This window comes from Pteropus alecto, unplaced genomic scaffold (genome assembly GCF_000325575.1).
Source record: "Pteropus alecto unplaced genomic scaffold, ASM32557v1 scaffold30, whole genome shotgun sequence".
NCBI lineage: Eukaryota > Metazoa > Chordata > Mammalia > Chiroptera > Pteropodidae > Pteropus > Pteropus alecto.
In genome coordinates this window covers 2,469,742-2,490,807 of record NW_006429782.1, presented here as the reverse complement: position 1 = coordinate 2,490,807, position 21,066 = coordinate 2,469,742, and the positions used below count along the sequence as shown (strand labels likewise).

The 21,066-nt window shown below is 52.6% G+C and overlaps 1 protein-coding gene across 1 annotated transcript in view; it reads right to left on the bottom strand.

Annotated features, from left to right (window-relative positions):
- Positions 1–15,314, bottom strand: part of CREB3L3 (cAMP responsive element binding protein 3 like 3) — a 16,830-nt gene extending 1,516 nt beyond the window's left edge. Inside the window, exons 1-9 of the mRNA XM_015585158.1 lie at positions 15,276–15,314; positions 9,189–9,330; positions 7,234–7,304; positions 6,613–6,741; positions 5,928–6,225; positions 5,053–5,159; positions 3,849–3,986; positions 3,190–3,296; positions 878–946 (exon numbers count right to left, since the gene is read on the bottom strand). Coding sequence (XP_015440644.1) covers positions 878–946; positions 3,190–3,296; positions 3,849–3,986; positions 5,053–5,159; positions 5,928–6,225; positions 6,613–6,741; positions 7,234–7,304; positions 9,189–9,330; positions 15,276–15,314 — 1,100 coding nt within the window. The remainder of the gene's footprint in view (positions 1–877; positions 947–3,189; positions 3,297–3,848; positions 3,987–5,052; positions 5,160–5,927; positions 6,226–6,612; positions 6,742–7,233; positions 7,305–9,188; positions 9,331–15,275) is intronic.
- Between the last annotated feature and the right edge of the window lie 5,752 nt (positions 15,315–21,066).

Here is a 21,066-nt window from a genome sequence, read left to right as displayed (position 1 = left end):
TTTCTATAGTTCATTGCTCTTTCTGTCCCCTGCCCTCCACCTAGTCAATACATTAATGCTAACTGCATTCCCTACGCCATGCTCCCCACCCCCGTGACCATCTCTCGACTACTCATTTGTACTTCTTTAACCCTTCACCCTTTCTCCCAGCCCCCAACCCCTTCCCCTCTGGCCGTCAGATCGTCCTCTATATCTGTGAGTCTGTTTTTGATTCGTTTGTTCTTTTTGTTCCTTAGATTCCGCATATCAGTGAAATCATATGGTATTTATCTTCCTCTGCCTGACTTATTTCACCCCCAGGTCTTTCTGTAGCTTGTTCTTTCTCGCCCATCAAGTCTCATCTCAAATGTCACCGTGTCTGACCCTCCTGGCTTCCCCCTGCTTTCCTTCTCTTCCCAGTGGCCATCACTATTTACGTGATCGTTTATATATTTTTATTGATCCTGAGTCTGTCTCCCACTACACCGTGAGTTCTGTAAGAGGAGGGCCTGTGTCTATTTTATTCACTGCCATGACCCCAGGGCCCAGAACTATGCCTGATGCAGAGTAGATGCTAAGCAAATATCGGCTAAATGGATGCACCCCTGAGACGGAATTACGTGTGGTTCCCCGACATACTGTGCTCCCAGCCTCCGACCGTCCATAAGCCACACCCCCGCCGGGAGCGGCTTTCCCCGGCAAACTCTTACACACCCTTCAAGGCCCCAAATCCAATCCCCTCCTCTATGCAGCCTGCCCCCCCTCTCCTGAACCCCTTACCCCCTGCTCTGCCCTGTCACCACAGAAGTCGTCCCCCACCCCGCTGTCCACCTCTCCTGCCAAGGACTCTGGTGGCTGCCCCTCCCACTTCCTCTGCCCTGGCTGGACCGAGACTCACAGGTTCTGCTTCTCGAGATGCAAGACTTTCCTCTGAAGCTCCTGGTTCTGGGCCGTACAGGCTGACATCCTGCAGGGACAATGTCACAGTGACATTCAGACTATGCTTGTCACCAACTGTCCCCATCATATCTTCCTCTGAGGGTCCACTTTACAGGCAGGGAATCCAAGGCCAAAGGGGGGAAGTCACTCTTCAAAGTCACCCTGGCAAGTCTGTGACGGGGCCCGGATTCGAACTCAAGTCTTGCTGGCTCCTAGGTCCCTGGAGCTTCATCTGAGCCCCCAGCCCTGGGGACGGAATGCCAAACTCGGGCAGCGATGCTTCCAGGAGACGGAACATCAGGGCGAGTGGGAGTCAGAGGACAGTTACAATCCTCACCCTCCCCGTGACCTTGAGCCACTCGGTCCCCTGACCTCAGTCCCCTCATGTGTAAAATGCAGTTAACGATTACCTAGCTCACAGAGTGGTTGGGAGAATGATGTCAACGAAGTTGAGTAGGGACTTAGCAGATTGCAGTTGAGAAACAAGACAATGCTGATCATCCCATCTAGGGTCCTGGGGTCCAGGCTGGGACCCCCACCTTTCCCATTTGCATCCCTCTGCGAATGTGATATTGACCCAGACCTCTCGGATGTCGAATTGGAATACTCAGATCATGGCATGAGGATGTGTCGGTCCTCATATCGCAACCGGAGAAGAGAAAAAATTCCCTCACTGAAAGGTTCTCCTTCCGAATAACTCATAAGATAACGAAGAATTAAATTAGGGAAGACCTAAGGACGACATGGTACTGGCAATAGTGAAAATCAAAACGTGTGAGATGCAGCTAAGGCGGCACTGAGAGGAAAATGCATAGCCTTAATTCAGCTCAGGGAGCTGAACACGCACATTTAAAAACCAGCGAAAGAACCACACAATAAACACCGAAAAAAAAAATTTAGGGAAGACATAACAAAGCTGAGAGTAGAAACGAAAGAACTAGAAGAAGAAGAAAAAGAAAAAGATACACCTGGGTGGGAGGAAAAGCCAAAAATCCATTCTCTGAAGAGAATAATAAAATAGACAAACCTCTGGCAAGATAGATCAAAAAGATAAAAGAGAAAGAGAAGGCGCAAATAAACATGAGTTATTAAAAAGGGTACAAAATAATCGGCGAGCTCTTTTCCTCCCCAGCTGCTTGAGGGCCGCCACCACGAACGCCACAGTCACTATCTGGACCAGGACGTTCATGACCAATAGGCTGCTTCGACAGGAACGAACGGCCACCCATGTCCTTCATCCTGCAAAGGCAACACTGCCTAAGACGGAAGTTCGGGAAAAACTAGCCGCGATGTACAAGACCGCTCCAGATGCCATCGTGGTGTTCGGATTCCGAGCCCATTTTGGTTGGCAGCGAGACAACCGGCTGTGCCATGATGCGTGAGTCTTTGGATTACGCGAAGAAAAATGAAGCTGAACAGAGACTTGGAAGACGCGGCCTGGATGAGAAGGAAAAGACCTCGAGGAATCAGTGAGAGGAACGAATGAAGAAAGGATAGAATGAAGAAAGTCGGGGGGCTGTGAGCGAGAAGAAGGAGTAAAAAGATTCATCCGTGACGATCTGGTGGTGAGATTTTTCATGAGAGGATTAATAAACCAAGAACTTTAAAGAAAAAAAATAACAGGAGAAAACTGTGGACCATTTTATGTCGATACATTTAAAATGGGCAACTTCTCAGAAACACGTGACATCCCAAAACTGCCAGGAAAAAACTGAAAACCCAAATAGACCTGTAACATTCCATAAGGTCGCTCTTGGTAAAGCCATGACAGCTCTGGGGACCAGTGACCTCAGACAAGGGAAGTAAGCACCCCGAATCTTCAGGCAGAGAGCCAGGACAAGGTGGGTCGTGCCATCTCCTTTCTAGGGGATAACGGGACCCTGAAACCCTTGTCCAGTGCCACCACCCCAACCCCTCCTGTGGTTCTTTCGCTGGTTTTTAAATGTGCGTGTTCGGCTCCCTGAGCTGAATTAAGGCTATACATTTTCCTCTCAGTGCCGCCTTAGCTGCATCTCACACGTTTTGATTTTCACTATTGCTGGTACCACGTAGGCCCCACCGGCATCTTCCCATCCTTGCAATTCACATGAAAAATGGTCTCTCCCGGAGACGGAAGGTGACTCTAATCTTGTCAGGCCCTAAAAACTGTGATCTTAGCACACTCTGTCTGTCTCTGTCTCTCTGTCTCTCTGTCTCTTCTTCTCCCTCTTCCCCGCTCTCTCTCTGTCTCGGCTTCCTCCCTGAGTGTGCAGTCCTAGGACCCAGCTTTACCGAGTTTCCAGGCCATCAATATATTCCTTCTTCTTCTTCCGGCTTTCTTGGGCTGACTGCTTGTTCCGGATTTTCCGGCGGATTTTTTTCAGTACTCGCTCCTCATACTGCCGAGTGACATAGGGAGGGGGCTGAGTCAGGCTGGAGGGGTCACTCTGTTGCCCAGACCCCCTCAACTTCACTCCATTCTCTTCCCGTAGGAGCCAAGCCCACACCCAGGGACCTGAGGGCAGAGCCCCGCCGTCTCAAAGACCAGCTTTCCTGCCCCTGACTCCTGCAGTCTCTAGCGGGGTCCCTGCGCCCGGGGAATCCTCCCGGCTCCCACGGTCAGTCGGTAACGAGCTACCAACTTTGTGCGGTGCTGCCACCTTCTGCCGTCTCTGGGAACAGCGCTTTGGGCGGAGCCTGCAGATACCAACGCTAAGGGATACCTCCCAGTCGGCAGGGCAGGGCGAACCTAAAACAAAACCTGTTCGTCTTAGGTGAACGGGCTGGGCGGGGACCGCGGGGAGCTAGAGGCCCCGCTGAGTTGGCTTTTGGATGATTTTCTGGTGACAGATACGTCCTAACATTCTAGCGCGGGAGACCTAAAGGTGAGATTCATGAGCAGGCAGCTGCGGGTAGGGGGACACCCAGAGCCGAGGATCCCACCGACCCACCTTGGTGAGGGGAAGCTGAGTGGGCAGGGTGATGCCTTCTTTGTCCAGCAGCTTCTTCTCGTCTTCCGTGAGCACCAGCTGCTGGCAGTGCCCAGGCCCAGGTCGCAACAGGTGGGGGGCGGCCAGGTGATGCTGTTGCTATGGAAGAAACAGGGAAATCGCGTTGGGGGCGGGGAGGGCGACATCCTCTAGGGAATGAAAGCGGCGTCATCAGATTTGAGAAAACTATCGATCCGTCTCCTGTAGAGTCCCCACCGGCACTAAGGCCCGAGAGTCCAGCACGCGGCCCTCTGACACCGCAGTGCCACTTCCGGGAATCGGCCCTACAGAGCGCCTCAGACATGCGCACGAGGATGGACATGCGGGTTTTTCATCCACTTAGCAAAGAGTCACTCGACAGGTATTCATGGCGCACCTGCTACGTGCCAGGCACTGTGCCGGGCTCTGAAGGTTCACTGCGGCGCTCGAATAGCGAAGCATCGGAAGCAATAGAAATACCCGGCGAGGAGGAGACAGGCTAAATCGGGCCCGGCCCGTTGGTAGGAAGGGGTGCCACGCAGCTGCGAGGAAGTCCCCGTGTCGCGATCTGGGACGGGCACCAGCTAAAGCGTCACGTTAACAGTAAAGGGACAAAAGCTCGCTCCGTGTCTGTGCCGCTTTTTATGTTAAGTTCAATTTCTTTTTTTAAAAAAAGAAGGCATTTCTTTGGAAGGAGCTGCCGGGACCTGCGTGGGGCTGGGTGTCAGGGCCGTTGGGGTGAGAGGGTGCTTTTCCCATCTACACATTGGTCCTGGGACAACTGTGTGCGTGAGCTCCCCTACCCTAAAAAACCCAAACTTATGTGTAAAGTTAAGATAATAAGAGCCCCAACCCACTATTGGGGATGGCGGTGAACTCCAGGGCCATACGGTCGAAGCATTTAGGAGGGTGCCTGGCCTATCGTAGGTGCTTAGAAGGTTTTGGCTTTTTGGTTTTTTTTTTTTTCATGCCACTGCAGTAGAAGGCGCCTCAGCCCAGGAGATGGACACCTCAGGACTGGAAGCCACAGACTTGCTCCTGCTGGGACCCGGGACGAGTCTCAGCCTTTCGTCCGCGACTCAGTTTTCCAGCCCGGAAACAGGGGTATTGGGGCCTGTGAACACGGCGGCGCCCCCCAGCTCTGATGCTCGGGGGTCGGGTGCGGGGTGGGGTGGGGGCTGCTCACCAGGTCCCCGCCGCTGTCCGAGAGGAGGAGGTCTTTCACTGTGAGGCCGCCTTGCGGGGGCAGGTCCGCTGGCCCAGCCTGCTCCTCGAGGCCCGGGCTCCACATTTCTGACGGGACAGAGCGGGCAGAGACAGGGCTGGTGTCAGGAGGGGCGCCGGCCTCCCAGCCTCTACCCGCCTCCTCCAGCAAGGCTTCCAGGATTGAACCCAATGCGCTAAGGGCTTCTGGGGCAGCTTGGGGACAGCCCCGGCTTGTGCCTCCTTCTCCCCTCAGGTTCCTCAGGGCATTGCAGAGGGACCCAAGCCAACCAGGAGAGGGTGGCTCTTGTTCCCCCAGGTGAGAGACCAGATCTGCAGCCAGCTGGCCATATTTCCCCTAAGGAGCAGTGACCAGGTCTGAGTCACCTCTGGTTCCTGCCCGCCTGCCGCCTGGCCCAGCATGGGTGGGCTGCTGTCCAGAGCACAAACTTCACAGTCACATGGCCTTGAGGTCTAACCCCCTATGACCTTTTTTTTTTTCTCTGAGCCTCAGTTTCTTCAGCTCTCCAGTGGGACTCAGAAGGCCTCCCACCCCGTTACGAGGCTCAGGGGACAGAGGAACTAAGGCTCGCTCCCCGGGTCCAGGAGGAGCACCCTGATGGCTGCAGTCCGTGAACTCACGGACTCTCTTGGAGCATCTACAGTACCCGGGCATGGGGGTGGGGGGAAGACGAGGTTGCCAGGGTGACCCCTGTGCCTCAGCCTGCCTGCCAGGGTGCACCCCAGCTCTGCAGCTTCGACTCGTGGCTCAACCTCACAGGCCCACAACAGCATCCATCTCGAGGAGGGGCCTGTGCATATCACGGCGAGGGTTGGGGGAGAAGACACAGAACTCACCTAGGTCTATGGCCACAGAGGCCTCAAGCCCCTGGGCTGCTGGCCCGGGGGGCCTGGCGGGGCCGGGGGGCACGGGACAGTAGGAAGGGCAGAGCCCCTTGCTAGGCTCTGTGACATGGCAGCTGGACAGAGCCGTGACTGGAACAGTGTGTGGAGGGGTGTCCTGGGGGTCAGAGGGCAGATCTTCGGAGAGGCCACTGTCACTGGCCGCAGGAGACCAGAGTGGAGAGCTGGGTGATGAGTCTCCGGAGCCCAAGATACAGCTGAGGAAATCGTCGGAGTCCGGGCCTGGCAGGACCTGCTGGGACGCAGAGGGGGCGGGAATGAGGCCTGTGCTTTGCTCTGGCTTGCTGCGTGACTTTGGGCAAGCCGCTGACCGTCTCTGGGCCTCGCTCATCCTTTCTAGAAGATGGAAGCTTTGTGGGGCTCGAATGCAGCTGGGTCAAGGTACGACCCCCGAGTTTGAGTCTGGACCCAATTCCAAACCGCGGTGTGATGTGACCCCAGAGAAGTTACCACCCCCCACTGGGCCTCGGTCCCATCACCTCCAGGATCCGAGGCTGCCTGTGCCTTGGGGTGCCCGAGAGGTTTAACACAGTAACGTGTTTTGTTTGCCGAAGTCACACGCCATGAGCCGTCCGCCCTCCCGAGCCGAGCGGAGTGCTGCCCGCCGCGGGGGCCTCACCTGGTCCCCTACGTGGTTCCACACCTCTCCCAGGTCCACGTGTCTCAGGATTCCATCCTGCCGGTCGAACAGGAGATCCAGGAGCTCCAGGCTGTCGATGGGGCCCATGGGAGAGGTAGAGGAAGCCATCTGGGGCGAGGAGGGGGTGGGCGTAAGGGTCACACAGCCCCTCTGCCCCCAGCTCCCATCTTCACGGCACCTGAGGTCTGTCCAGTTGAAGTTTGATCCCTGCTCAGCCCCTAGGCCCGGCCTGCGCCCCCAAATCTGAGCTGAGGAGCTGACCCAGAGGCCCAGGCATGAGAGCCAGTGTCTTTAAAACATGCCAAACAGATGCACGTGGGGGGCGGTCGGGGCGGTCACTCCCTCCGGGCTGATGGGACAGGCTGTCTCTTTCATCTCACAGCCTGCCCCCAGTCCCCCTCCTGGGAGGTGGGGTGACCTGGAGGACAGACACAGCAGGCCTGGCGTGGAGGTATGCTTTCGGTCACTGCATTTATATGTTCTGGGCCTCAGTCTTCCCGTCTGTGCAATGGGGGTGGGGGTTCCTTTCAACTCGGGGCTTGGGGAGGGTTTCCTGGCATAGACTGCCCCCCCACTCCCATGGCCCCAGGCATGGCTCACCTTTCCAGCAGCTAAACCCCCATTCACCAGCCCGGCCAGTTCTGCCTCCAGTTGCTTTCTGTGTCTCTGCTCTGAGCCAGAGGCTCACCCCAAGGCTTGCTTGTCTCTGTAGTTCTGTCACCACCCCCCAAAGATGCTGAAATAATCCTGGAGAGCTCCCAGCCCACCCCTGGCTGCCGATTGGGGGACAGGCAAGACAGACAGGGTTAAAGGCCAGTCACGCCAGGGCAGGCCAGGGGGCGGGAAGAGAAGACCCGTTATCTTGTTTTGTGCTTTTCCAGACGACATGGGGCAAAGGCCAAAGTCTGGGGGCCTCTGCTCTGCCGTGACCTCTCCCCTACTTTTGGAGACTGTTTCTCATCAGAGTCCCGGATGTGGGGACCCAGGAGAGCCCAGGGCCCCTGGCCGGATCCTGTCACTCCCAGGACAGAAGGAAACCAGAAGGGCCACCCGGGCCGATGCTGGAGCGGTTCCCCCCGCCAGGAACTCCCTTCCATCATCGGGGCGGCCACCGCCTACCCACCGCCAAGCCCTCCATGCCTGAACCCGTGCAATTGATCCCTTCTAGAATCTTCTGTCATTTTTTTTTTTTCATTCAACAACTTTCGATCGAGCCCAACTTGTTCCCACGTCAGGGCCTCCGCACTTGCTGTTCCCTCGGTCTGGGACTCCTCGCCCCTCTCTCAACCCCTGACTCTGTCGCCGCCGTGTCCGCATATTTGCGTATTCGTGAACGTTCGGTCCCTGTGAATCAGCCCAGACGGCCCGCACCTCTTCATCGGACCCTCGTTCTCACCGCGACCCTCTTTGTTGAAAACGTCATTTATTTACTTGTTCGCTGTCCTCCTGTGGTTCCTCCCTCCCTGCTCCACCCGGGACCGGGGGGACCTTCGGGGTCAGAATAGAGTCTCTGCCGGGTCCCCGGCGCCTGGGAAATGCCTGGCACACAGTAGGTGCTCAGTCAGCTCTCACTCATCTGTGCCAACCACTGTTTCAGGCACTAAGGATGAGGCAGCGAACAGGCTGCACCGTAACTGTGAAAACAAACCAGTGAGCAGATGATTGGGCGAGCGCCACTGAGGAACTAAACGTAACCATGGCAAAGGGCATGGAGGGCTGGGAACGGCCCCTTTAGAAGGTGACGTTGAAGCACTGAGTGATGCGACATTGCCAGCCATGAGGACGTGAGGAGAAGGACATTTCAGGCCACGGGAAAGGCACGTGCAAAGGCCCTGGGGCAGGACCGAGCCTGGCGTGTTGGAGGAGCAGCGAGGAGGCCCGTGTGGCCGGAGCAGAGGGAGCGAGGGGGACGGGGGGGATGGGGGGATTCCAGGGGAGGGGGCGGGGCAGGTCACGCAGGGCCCGTGGGCTGTGACAAGGAGTTCGGCTTACGCTAAGCACAGTCCAAAGCTATTGGGAGCTTAGCGAATACAGGGCTCCATGACACTTTCTGTGTGCCAGGCATGATGCCAAGGGCCAGGTTCACAGCGGTAACTAAGACATCTTCCTTGCTCCCAAGAAATTCACAATCTAGTGTGTGCTTCTCGGTGGACCAGTCATTATACACTCATGCAACAAAAGCTAAATGAGGACCTACTATGTACCACGCCTGAAGTCTTCCTTTCCTCCGATGATGGCTTGCATGAACGCGGTCCCCCACCCCCAGGGGACACTCGGAGATGTCTGGGGAGACCTGTGTGGTTGTCACGACTGGGGGAGCTCTTGACACCAAGCAGGTGGGGACCAGGGATGCTGTTCAACGCCCCACAGCTGAGGACAGGCTCCCCACAGAGAACGCCAGCACTGGCGTGGGGTGAGACCCTGCACTGCAGTAACTGTCCCCTCTGGATGCTGGCATCATCACCTCGCCCTCAGCCCACGAGTCATCCTCATTTCCCTTTTAACCCCGCTGGCTTGGGCTTGTCTTTCGCGATCCGGTCGGTCGTCATGTTTACTCAGCCCTGGCTGCGCAGGCACCACGCCAGGGCGGTCCCAGGTCAGCGAGACCCGACTCAGCGCTTCGCTCGGCCCCCCTGCCCGCTTTACGGCTCTCAGGAGTCCAGCGTCCTTGAGGTAGGACGCCTCTCTCGCGAAAACCTGTGGGGAAAATGGCTCTTACACCCTCGTGTGGACCGAGATGCTCCTGGTCTCCCTCCCAGGATATTTCTGTTGCTTTAAATGTTTATAATTATGGACCTTGGGAGGCTTTATACACCCCGATGAAGAGCTGTCTGAACAAGTAGGAGAAAGATCAACATGAGCGAGGAGGGCCAAGGAGTCCCAGACAAAGGGAACAGCAAATGCAAAGACCCTGGGGTGGGAACAAGTTTGGCTCGATAAATGGTTGTTGAATGAATGAACGACAGAAGATTCTAGAAGAAATCGATCGCATGGGTTCAGGCGTGGAGGGCTTGGAGGGTGGGTAGGAGATTGCCAGCTCTGATGAGGAACAGGGGGACTTTTTGACGCCCTTGATGTCACATCATCTCATCGACTGAACATAATCACATATTTCAAAGCCATACTACAGTGGAATCCAAAATAAAATTCCCATAACAGATTCCGCCAATATGTCTTCGTGTGGACTCCAAAAGGCTGCCGCGATCAAAGAGGACTGAGGAACACTGAATTAACAAATGGCTCTGCAGGACTTATCAGAGCCTTTGCAACGCTCCCGGAGGGAACAGAGTTTATAGCGTTTCCCAAACATAACCGGGCAGGTGTGGGTTTTGATTTTGCTTTTGACTTCATTTATTCTGAACCATCCCGGCGTATGAAAACGTTGAAAGATACCCAATAGAATGACGAAAATAAAAAAGATGGGACCACATCAGATGTTGGTGGAAGATATGCAGTGACTGAAACTCTCCCCCACTGAGCATCAAAATGACCCGAGCACTCCGAGAAACTTTGGGAAATCGAACAGCCTCTTATAAAGTTAAACATTTATTTACCGTGTGATTTTCACTCCTGGCTATTGACCTAAGAGAAATGCAACCGTATGTTCACAGAAGAACTTGCACGTGAATGTTCATAGCAGCCTTATGTGTATAATCGTCACAAACTGGAAACAACTCAAATATCCAAGAACGGGGGAATGGACAAACGGAACTGGTATGTCTGGATAACAGAACGCTACTCCGCCAAAACGCATCAAATTGAACACACCTAAAACCTTATATTCTTATTGCAAATTAACTCTACCTCAATAAAAAGTACACAGTATACAATGAACAGCCACGTACATTAAGCATTTCCTAAAACCCTGGAAGTGATCGAAATATCCATCAATAGGGCATCGATTAAGAGAGTCTGATGTAGTCACACAATGGAATATTATGCAGCTGTGAAAATGAACGAGGATTATCTGTATATACTGATACGGGACAATATCGAAAATATTGACGCACCATCTATTTTAATTCTTTCTTGTGGTGTGCATTCATTCAACAAACATTTATGGAGTGTCTATTCTGAGCAAGGCAGAGGCCAGTCCTAGGGGATGAATATTCATTAATTATTTCATTCGACAAAAATGTCTCTTGCTCTTCCTGCCTTGACCTTGGCCCAGGAGCTTAGCAGTTGGAAAGAGGAAGGGGTGTGCGTGGAGAGCTAGAAAGTCTCCAGTTAGGTTTATCTGGGACAATCGTCACAAGAGCACCTGTGTGCAGTGTCCCCAGGGCCCGGCGTCACACCTGGCACACAGTAGCTACCCAATGGATACTTACAGAAGGAACAACCACACGTGTATAAATATGATCATTGAGTTTAGCATATGAACCGAATCTCATTCCGGCCCTTTGCTGTTTTTTGTAAATAACCCTTTATTGGCACACGACCACGCCCATTTGTTTACATATCGTCTGTGCTGCTTTCAGGCTATGATGGCAGAGGTGAGTAGTTGCAACAGAGACCCTGTCACCTGCAAAGCGAGAATATTTACTACCTGGCCCTTTTCAGAAGAGTTTTGTGTAATTCACAGGTTTAGCAGACGACACCTACACCACCCAAAACAGGAGCCTCAGGCCACTGTGGCTATTGAAGAGTGTGACTGAAGGACTAGATTTTTAAATTTGATTTCATTTTCATTGACTGAAAATTTAAATCCGGTACTCAGACAAGTTAATGAACAAGTTCTGAGTACTCACGGAACGTGTGGGTTCACGAACCTACATTTTTCACTGTAGATTTTCTGAACTCTATAAGCACAGACAGACCGAGGATTTCTGATGAAAATTTATTGTCTGAATTGAGATGTGCTGGACGTGAGAAATACAACACTGGGGAAATACACACAAGATCGGCGTGAAGAAAAGCTAAACCTCGCATTCATAATTTTGATACCGACCACACGTCGAAATGCTAGTAGCTTGGGTTTATTACTCCAATCATTGAAATATATTATGAAGACGAAACTTAATTTTACTCTGTGCTTTTTTAAGGTAGCTACTAGAAAATTTAAAGTGATATGCGATACTTCTCTCAGCACCGAGTTAGAGCGAGACCTGGGTTCGAATCCTGACTCGGCCATTCGACTCGCTGCTGTGTGACTATGCTTCTCCCTGCCTCAGTTTCTTTATCCGCAAAATGGGAGAGATAAAGGACCTGCTTCGCCGGGTCGTTGGGAGGATTCGACAAACGAAAACATGCAACAAGCTTAGAAGGGACCTCCACGCAGTCAGGTCCGAGAATGTAGCATCTGCATGTTGTTACCACAATCGCTAGTAAGTGTCTCGTTGTTACTATGGTCACTAGTAGTGTCTCTGGCTTGGCAGACGCCTGCCCGCCTGTCGCTTTCCAGTGGCTTCAGCCCTTTGGCATTAGCACAAGTCTGGTCGTCATGACGGTCCCCACTTTACACAGGAGGACAGAGGGGCTGTGACTCACCGCGGCCGCTCCGTGAGTCAGCCACGGTCGAGACAACGCCCAGACCCGCCGCTCCAGACAGGGGCTTGCCCCTTGTCACCATGTCACCTCCCGTTTCTTTTGACTTCTCCTTATACTTCCCTTTAAGGTCAGTTTTAGGCGGAAGAGGCCAGGGGCCCGGAGCAGCACTCCGTGACCGAGCCCTGCCCCCCGCCTCCTCCTCCAGGACCCTCCCTTGGAATATGGCCAGGCCGGGCCTTGAGTAAAACCCTTGTGACATGGGTGTGGCAGAGGCAGGCCAGGGGCTGGGGGACAGGGGGACTCTGATCTGCCTCTTGGGCAATGCCAGCTGCTCAGCACCGGACCCTCGAGGCTGCCCAGTTCCCTGTCCCCTCACATCTGTCACTGTGGCATGCCCAGGGGGTTCTGAGCTCTTGGGGGCAGGTGACGACAGGGTTTGAACCCCAGTCTCCAAAAACCATGAGGGAGGAGAGCTCGTTGCGGGGAAGGGCTCCCTCTGCTCTTCCTAATGAAGGACATTATGCCCGAGAATTCATTCATTCATTCATTCATTCATTCATTCATTCCTGTGACTGTGTGCCAGGCGCTAGGGAGACAGCAGGGAACGTAAATTGTCCCCCGCTCCCTGCCCCGGTGGCACGGACGTCCCCATGCGGGGAGACATACTGAACGAAATCATTTGTGCATAAGCAATAAAATAAGTAACATGTGTAGAAAAATAAAGCAGGAAGGAGATGAAGACCGGTAACTTTATATGAGATGGTCCAGTGGGAACGTGTCACGTGAGAAGAGTGTTGAGAAGGCCCCAGTGTGAAGGCCCCGGGGGAGAAGGGACAGCAAGGGTGGGGGGCTGGAGCAGAGCCGGCGAGGGGGAGGGGAGGGAGGGAAGGGACCGAAGGCGAGAAGTCTGACTGTAGGCCTATGACGGCTCTAGAAGTTTCTAGAGGAGGTCGGGTGGGACATGTGCATGGCCGGGGCCAGGAGGCCCTGGTGTCAAGGGCTCTCTCTTAGCCGCCCGTAGGAGGGCGGTCCCCCTCACTGGGAAAATTCTGTGGGGGCCCCATGAGGGCCTTGAGCCTCGACCAGCAGGCAGGGCCGGTCCCCTCCACATCTAGCCACCACCTCATCCTGGCGCTAGCTTTATGGCTGGTGGGTCCAAGGGTCGCAGGGACCTCTCACTGGGAAAGGAGGCCTCCCCTGGCTACAGGTGTGTCCTCCAGGTTCTTCCCTGTGGGGGAGGAGTCTCAGGGGTGTCTCCTCCTGCCCCACCCAGCGGCGCTCGGGGGGGGAAGGAGCCCGCAGGGAGGGGTACGAGGCCCCTCCGTACTCCAGACACTGAATTTGTCCTGATGCTGAGAAGAAACGCCACAGCCCAGGCGGCCGAAACGACAGAAGTTTCTCGCCTCCCTGTTCCAGGGGCTGGAAGTCCAAGATCAAGGCTGGGAGGGGTAGGTTCCCCCTGAGGCCTCTCTCCTTGGCCCCTAGATGCCTCTTTTCCCTGAGCCTCTGCATCTAAATTGCCTCTTCTGATAACGATGCCAGTCATAGGATCAGGGGCCCCTAATGACCTCATTTCAACTTATCGCCTCTGTTAAGTCCTTATCTCCAAACAGTCATGTCCCGAGGTCTTGGGGTTAGGACTTCAGCACAGCAATGCAGGGCAGGCTGTGGGGAATGACATAGTCAACCCACACCGCTGGGAAACCCGAGCCTGGCAGCGGTCTCGGCTCAGTGGTCGCCTCCCCCAGGGAGCTGCCCTGTCACCCCAGCCAAAGTCACCCTCGCCCTAGTCATTTTAGCATGACACCTTTGGGGGGCTCTGCTATTCACCTGTGTCATCTGTCCACGCCAGGAAGCGGGGACCTGTCAGTGGTGGTCACTGAGGTGCCCCATCCCTGAAAATGGTCCCACACCACCAAAGTGGCTCAAACATATTTGTGGAATGAACCTCACATTCATTGTGCCCCGCGGATCCCAAGGGAGACGGGCCTGCTTGCGGCCGAGTTGGAACGTCAGCCTCATCTCGAATCAACTCGTAACTTTCCCATCTTGTGTAGAATTACTTTCTTGCCTGGGTGCCAAGGGATCTACGTCCCACCCCCGGCTCAGCCACAAACTGGCTGTGTGACACCATGAAGTCCCTTTCCCCCTCTGAGGCTCTGTTTTCCCATCTGTAAAATGTGACGACTGATCTAAATGTTTTATACAGGCCCTCACGGGTCAAACATTGGGTTAATGTTTAATCCCAGGGGAAATCTGATCAGGACTGGCGTTGGCCTGAGTCGTGGGCCGAGGCGTGGGCGTTCGTGGAGACTCCCACCAGCCACACGCGGATGAGACTGGCCCAGCCAGAGAACACTGCGCCTGGTATCGGTCCCACCTTACCATCACGTTATAAAGCGGCTTTCTGAAACAAGTTTATCGCAGAAAAAAAAGCCAAGTGGACGATAATGCTGGAGACAGTACTAAACTTTTTTCTTCTACAACCTTATCTTAAAAGGAAACATTGTCACCCTAGGGTAAATAAAAAGAAGAGTATCAGGTGCCTGAAACAGGCAAAGGAAAATAAATAAGGTTATTAAATTCGAGGCAGCTACTGTTGCCTATGGAAGGTTCTGGATTAGCTGACTCCTAAAACGGGATCCACAGAGAGGTGTCTAAGAGACAGCAGCACCCAGTTCAGGGCCCCTGGGTTGAATCAGATGGCTTAAGGGAGGATCCACGAGGAAGTAATTCCTCACGCTCATTAGGGAGTTTTTTACATGCAATTTGCATGCAAGCGATTTGCATGCCAGCAAAATCCCTGCAAGGGGATTCTATGCAATGAATCCCCTTCCACCCCATTCATTCCCTGAGACTTTCCTTCTCTGGGGCCATTCAGCCCAGGCCCGGCACCAGGCGTGAGCACCCGACCTAATTAAAACCACAGCACTTACCGACCATTCGCGGTGAAACGAATGGTGAAACGCACACGTGAACTCGGTCCTCCGAAAACCCCAGTGGGCGGGGGATTTGCCATACCCCCTCACAGATGAGGAGACCGAGGCTCGGGGAGCCGATGCCTCTTGCCCAAGCTTGTGCGGCTTGTAAGCTGTGATGCTGAAATTCAAGGTCGTGGTGCAAAGCCGGAGCTGCCTCTAGGTGGCAGTGCTCACAGCGATATCAGGCAGGAGACCCGGGCACTGCCGCGTCATCGTTCACTCCCTCCTCTTGCAAGCTGTGTGACCTTGGGCAAGTTGCTTGGCCTCTCTGTGCCTCAGCTACCGCCTCTCCAAAATGGGGGTCACAGTAAAGAGCCAGCGGGCTCCACGCCAAGGGTGGGGTGAGGGGAGCAGCTCGCCCCAGCTGCTGTCAGTGAAGAGGCACATCATCTTTTGAAAATTCAAAAAACGATCACAAACCCTATTTTGTGAGTTGCTCTCCGAGTATCGCCGTGTAGAGGCCCTTTCTGAACCACGTCAGGGATGAAAATCTCTCCCCCTAAGAAATCATCAGTTGGCGTAAAGGAGGGGTCTACAAGCTTTTTCTGTAAAGGGCCAGAGAGTGAATATTTTCAGCTCCGTGAGCCAGGCGGCGACCACACAGCTTGCTGTCACGGTGTGAGGGCCACCGCAGACAACTCGTGAGTGAATGAGCATGTTCTGTGCCAGGAACCTTGAGATACGGATGCTGAAACGTGAGTTCTATATACTTTGCACACGTCACGAAATATTATTCTTTTTTTATTTTTTATTTTCCCCGCAGCCAGTTAAAAAACCATCCTTGGCTCCTACATGGTAGACATTGGGCCGGCTTTGGCCGGCAAGTCGCGGTTCGTCGACTCCTGGTCTAAACAGTTGCTGCGGTTACTGTCGATGATTAAAAACTGGAAGCTCTGAATTAGCACGTCTTTATGGTGTACGCTTTACCACGCGCTGTATTCCACAGGGAAGTGGATGTGGGGACCTCCGTGTCAGATGCAGTAGCTACGCGTGTTCATTTTGAGAATTAATTCTTGACGATTCTAAATCTTTCAGAGTTCTCGTCGGGCGCAGGTCACACGTTTCCACCCCTGTGATGTCACACGTTCTTGTGTTGAAGCAGCAGGAGACTCTCAATAAAACAATGATGCCCCGTGATTTTAAATACAAAGAAGTCAGGTTTGAGCAACCTCACCTTCTGTAGTCCATCTGACCACCTGAAACTTCTATTTGTATTTAAAATTTTAAGCAGCGTGCCAAACTGCAAATGATATTCTTCTTTTTGGGTAAACTCAAATCTAAATTCAAACACAGTATCTTTGCTGAATTTGAGCCATACCTTTTATTAAAAGAAAAAATTTTTTTCTTTAGACTGTTATTCTTATTTGATTATTGGCTCATTATTAACCTGTCATGTTATTATTCATTACTGCGACAGACCGTTAGGTAGATAAGTTTTTCTTTAAAAAACTCGTTAATGGAAGTAAACCGTATTTGTTCATCTTTTTCTCCCTTGAGTGGACTGTGAAATTCATTTTATATATGTTACCGGCATGCTTCCATATGCGCTGTTCAATAAAAGAAAATTTTTACTCTATTTCTTTTCTGGCGACAAATATTATTTATTGCTTTTCATAATGATTACTGCAACATTTTGTCTTATAGAGGAGCGGGTGTTAAAACAAGATCTACTCTGAGTGTTAAATGCACTACATAAGGCACTACATTTACACATTTAATACCCGGTACCCAGCAAGTGTCAAACAAATGTTTATTATCGTCAATACTCCGTCGACAAGCTACGCCCGAGAGCAGAGCAGTCTTTGCATTTTTAAGTGGTTAAAAATACATCGAAAAGTTATTTCGTGACACAGGAAAATTACATGAAATTGAAATTTCAGCCTCGGAAAATAGAATTTCATCCGCAGGTAGCCAGGCCCACTGGTTGGTGTGTCCTCTATGGCTGTTTTGTAGCTAGAGGGCAGAGTTGACCAGCTATGACGGAGAGACTGCCCTTAAACTACTTGCCATATGGCCCCATAAGAAGAAAGTTTGCGGACACCTGCCCTGATTTGCTAACCGGTCTCTTCCAAACCTCCAACTCCGGAAGCATAGTAGGGGGCTTCCAGGTTCAAAGCCCCCCCTTCCAGCCGCCCCACAGCACGCGGTGGACCCCCACCTCCCTACCAGAGACCGTGGATGCTGGGACCGAGGTCAGCGTCCGGTCCCCCACGCCCTCTAGTGGACACCGCAAGCAACTGCCTCCTCTGACGACCTCCGGCCTTGGTCCCCAGGAAAGTGGCAAGTTCTCCTTGCCCCGCCTCCTGGCCGCGATTCTGCCCCCCGCCTCCGGCCAAGGCGTCCAGAGCTCCTCCCTCCTGCAGCCCATGCTCCCACGGCCCGCCACGCTTTGCACTCTCGAAAGGGTGTCAACGAATTAAGTCCCGCTCAGCCGGTGTGAAAGATGGCAAGGACCCTGAACTGTGTCGCTACTTTAAATACCCGCGGCCCCTCAGTTTGCGCTTTTTCCCCGGGCGCGCGCCGTGCGTTTGCATCGCGGGCCTCTCCTCGTGCCCCCGAAGTGTTTCAAACTGCGGAGCGTCCTGGGATTCTGGAGGGTTTCTTTTGTTGGGACAATGTGGCCCATGAGCGCGGAGCTGGGATGGAGTCTGGATTCTGGCGCTTGATCACTTCGTGCTGCCTCTCCTGGCCTCGCGTTTCTTGGGGATGGGGTGCGGGGGGTGTTTGTTTTGTTTCTGTTTGTTGTTGCATTTGGGGATGTGAGCAGATCACTAAGAACACAGCAGCCAGAAAGGAGGGCGGTTCTCCTGGGAGAAGGCACCCATGCCAGCTGTTCCAGGGACTAACTGGAAGGGAGGTCGCTCCCCTTCATGCCTTCATTCATTCGCTCGTCATTCATTCATTCGCTTGGCCCCAACCGAATATTTGTCGAACCCCCAACATAATAAGCCGGCCTCGATTTCTTTCCAGATGTTAGAATAACACGCTTGGACCTTCCTCCCTGCAAAAAAGCAGCGATCGTTTATAAGTCCAGTGCCACCCCTTCAAGATATCGGGACGTGAGACATTAAACTCAAATGAACCATCTCAGTTCGTGCTGCAAGAGCAGTTAGTTCTCCTGCTACGTCCATCCTGTCTAGAAGCCTGACCTCGTCTGGGGCGTTAACTGCTGCAGGCTGGGAAATGGCTGGCATATCTTATGGCCTTTGCAATGTCTCCACGTGGGGGTGTCACACGCAACGTGGCCGACTGAGCTCCGGCTTTTCCGTCAAACCTTCCCCTCCTGCAACTAAACAGGAGCTTCGTCCTTCCAGGTGCTCAGGTCCAAATGCCGGATCGCCCCGGATGCTCCTCCGTGTCTCCCACGCCGCATCCAGCATCAGCAGTCTGGTGAACGCCAGCTGGCTCTCTCCAGTCACGTGGGCCTGCTCACCGGGCATCCAGCACACCAGACACAGTCCTCCTGCCTTGGCACCGGCTGCGGAACGCTTCCCCCAGGTACCTGACTGTCACCCACACCGTTCCCGACTTTTTACGCCCTTGCCCAAAATGTCACGTTCTCAGTGAGACCTTCTCTGACATCCTATTTAAAACCGCAACCTTTCCCCTATTCCCACCTGCTTTTCCTCTCCCTTTCCATGCTTCCTCTCCATGGCACATTAGAAATATATTTATTTTACCCGTTTATGGCCTGTCTCTCCCTCGCCGGACTGTGACCTCCATGAGAGCAGGCACTATGTCTAATTCACTGTGTGACCAGACCAATGCTTGGCGCACAGCATAGGGTTCGATAAAGATTTGTTGAATAAATGAATCTTGAAAGTATTTGCCCTAGCTTGACGCTAAAGACCGGGGGCAGGTTTTTTCAATTAAATTATAGTTGACACACAATATTATACTAGTTTCTGGGGTACAACACAGTGATTTGGTATTTTTATACATCACAAAATGATCGCCATAAGTCTAGTTACCATCGGTCACCATCCAAAGTTATTACGATATTATTGTCTGTAGTCCCCATGCCGCCCATTACGACCCCGTGATTTGTTTATTTTATAACTGGAAATCTGTACCTCTGAATCCCCTTCACCTATTTCTCCTGTCTCTCCACCCCTCCCCCGGCAACCAGCAGTTTGTTCTCTGTATCTATGATCCCATTGTTTCTGTTTTGTTTTGTTTCTTTGTTTTGTTTTTCTGATTCCACATATCATCGAAATCATACAGTATTTGCCTTTCTCTGTCCGACTTATTTCACTCGGCCGACCACTCCCCGGGTCCATCCGTGTTGTGGCAAATGGTAAGATTTCGTTCCTTTGTATGGCTGAATCCTATTCCGTTGTGTGTATGTACCGCTCCTTTGTCCGTCCATCTACTGATGGACATCTAGGTGGCTTCCGTATCTCGGCTATTGTAAATAATGCTGCGACGAACACAGAGATGCAGATATCGTTTCCAATTAGCGTTTTCATTTTCTTCGGCTAAATACCCGGAAGAGGGGTTTCCGGGTCATGATTTTTTTTTTGCGGAACCTCCAGACCGTTTTCCGTAGTGGCCGCACCAATCACAGTCCCACCGGCAGCGCACGAGGCCTCCCGTCCCTCCACGTCTCCGCCAGCACTTGCCGTCTGTTGATTAATTGACGATGGCCATTCTGGCGGGTGTGAGGTGGTAGCTCGTGGGGGTTTTGATTTGCATTTCTCCAAGGGCATGTTCTATATCCCAAACACCTCCCAGCATCAAGGAGACCCTAGATCAGGGGTTGGCAAGATACCGCCCATGGGCCATATCCAGCTCACACCCGTTTTTGTAGGATCTGTGAGTTAAAAATGAATTTTACATTCCTAACCGGTTGAAAGAAAATTGGAAGAATATTTTCTGATACAGAAAATGATGGGAAAGTCACATTTCAGTGTGACGAATACAGTTTTATTGGCACACGGCCACGCCCCTTCGTCCATCCAGCTTCTGGCGCTGCTTTTCTGCTACGAAGGTGGCGTCGAGTAGTCACGACAGAGACTGGCCCTCGAAGCTGAAAATATTTACCATCTGGTCTTTTACAGAGAAAGCGTGCCGAGCCCTGCTCTAATGTCAAAGGAGAAAATTGCTTTACCAAAGGGGAAACTGAGGCCCAGGAGGTCGAAATGAGTTTTTCAAGGCCCCACGTTTCTAAGGGGCTCCTTGTTTGCCAAATTATCCACGTGGTATCTCCAGCGCCTCAGAGGAGACACGGCAAACACTGTGACAAACCCCTCCGAGTGCGTTCAGGGTCACCTGGGTGATGACCTTAAACTGCGCACACCCATCTGGTCTTGCCAAGCCTGGGAGGTTTTTAATTGCCCCTGTAAAAAGAGAATAAAGGAGCCAAGTTCTTTCTAGAAACCTTGAGTTTGGGACTTTGATCGGAGTGATTACGACAAAGCTGTGTTTGGCTTCATCCTTTTGGGGGGCATTTTATCGGGCACAGTCAGGAGTTGGTGGCAAAAGCCAATAATCATCCACGGAGACCAAGAGCAGATCTGCAGCTGCCAGGGCCTGGGACCAACTGCTCACGGGGACGGGGCTTCTTTCTGGAGTCACGGAATGTTCCAGAACTAGATAGCGATGATGGCTGCAAAACCCAGTGAACACACTAAAAACCACCAAACTGTGCACTTTCAAAGGGTGGGTTTTGCATTACATACGCTCCGCCTGAATAAAATATAGATTTAACACGACGACGTCCATCTCTTGATTACTAAATAATAGTGCTGCGAAATGAATAATAGGAAAGCAAAAAATACATTTCACCTATTATCCCCGCCCCCCGCCAATTACATTTCTTTCATTTTCCACATTCTCTCCTGGTTCTTGTCCATTTATACGTCTCCGCTTCGCACAGCTGAAAAATAGAAACCATCTTGACCCTCCATTAATCAAGACGTGGCACAAAATCATTTTTAAAAAAATAGGGAAGGAGTGGGAGAAA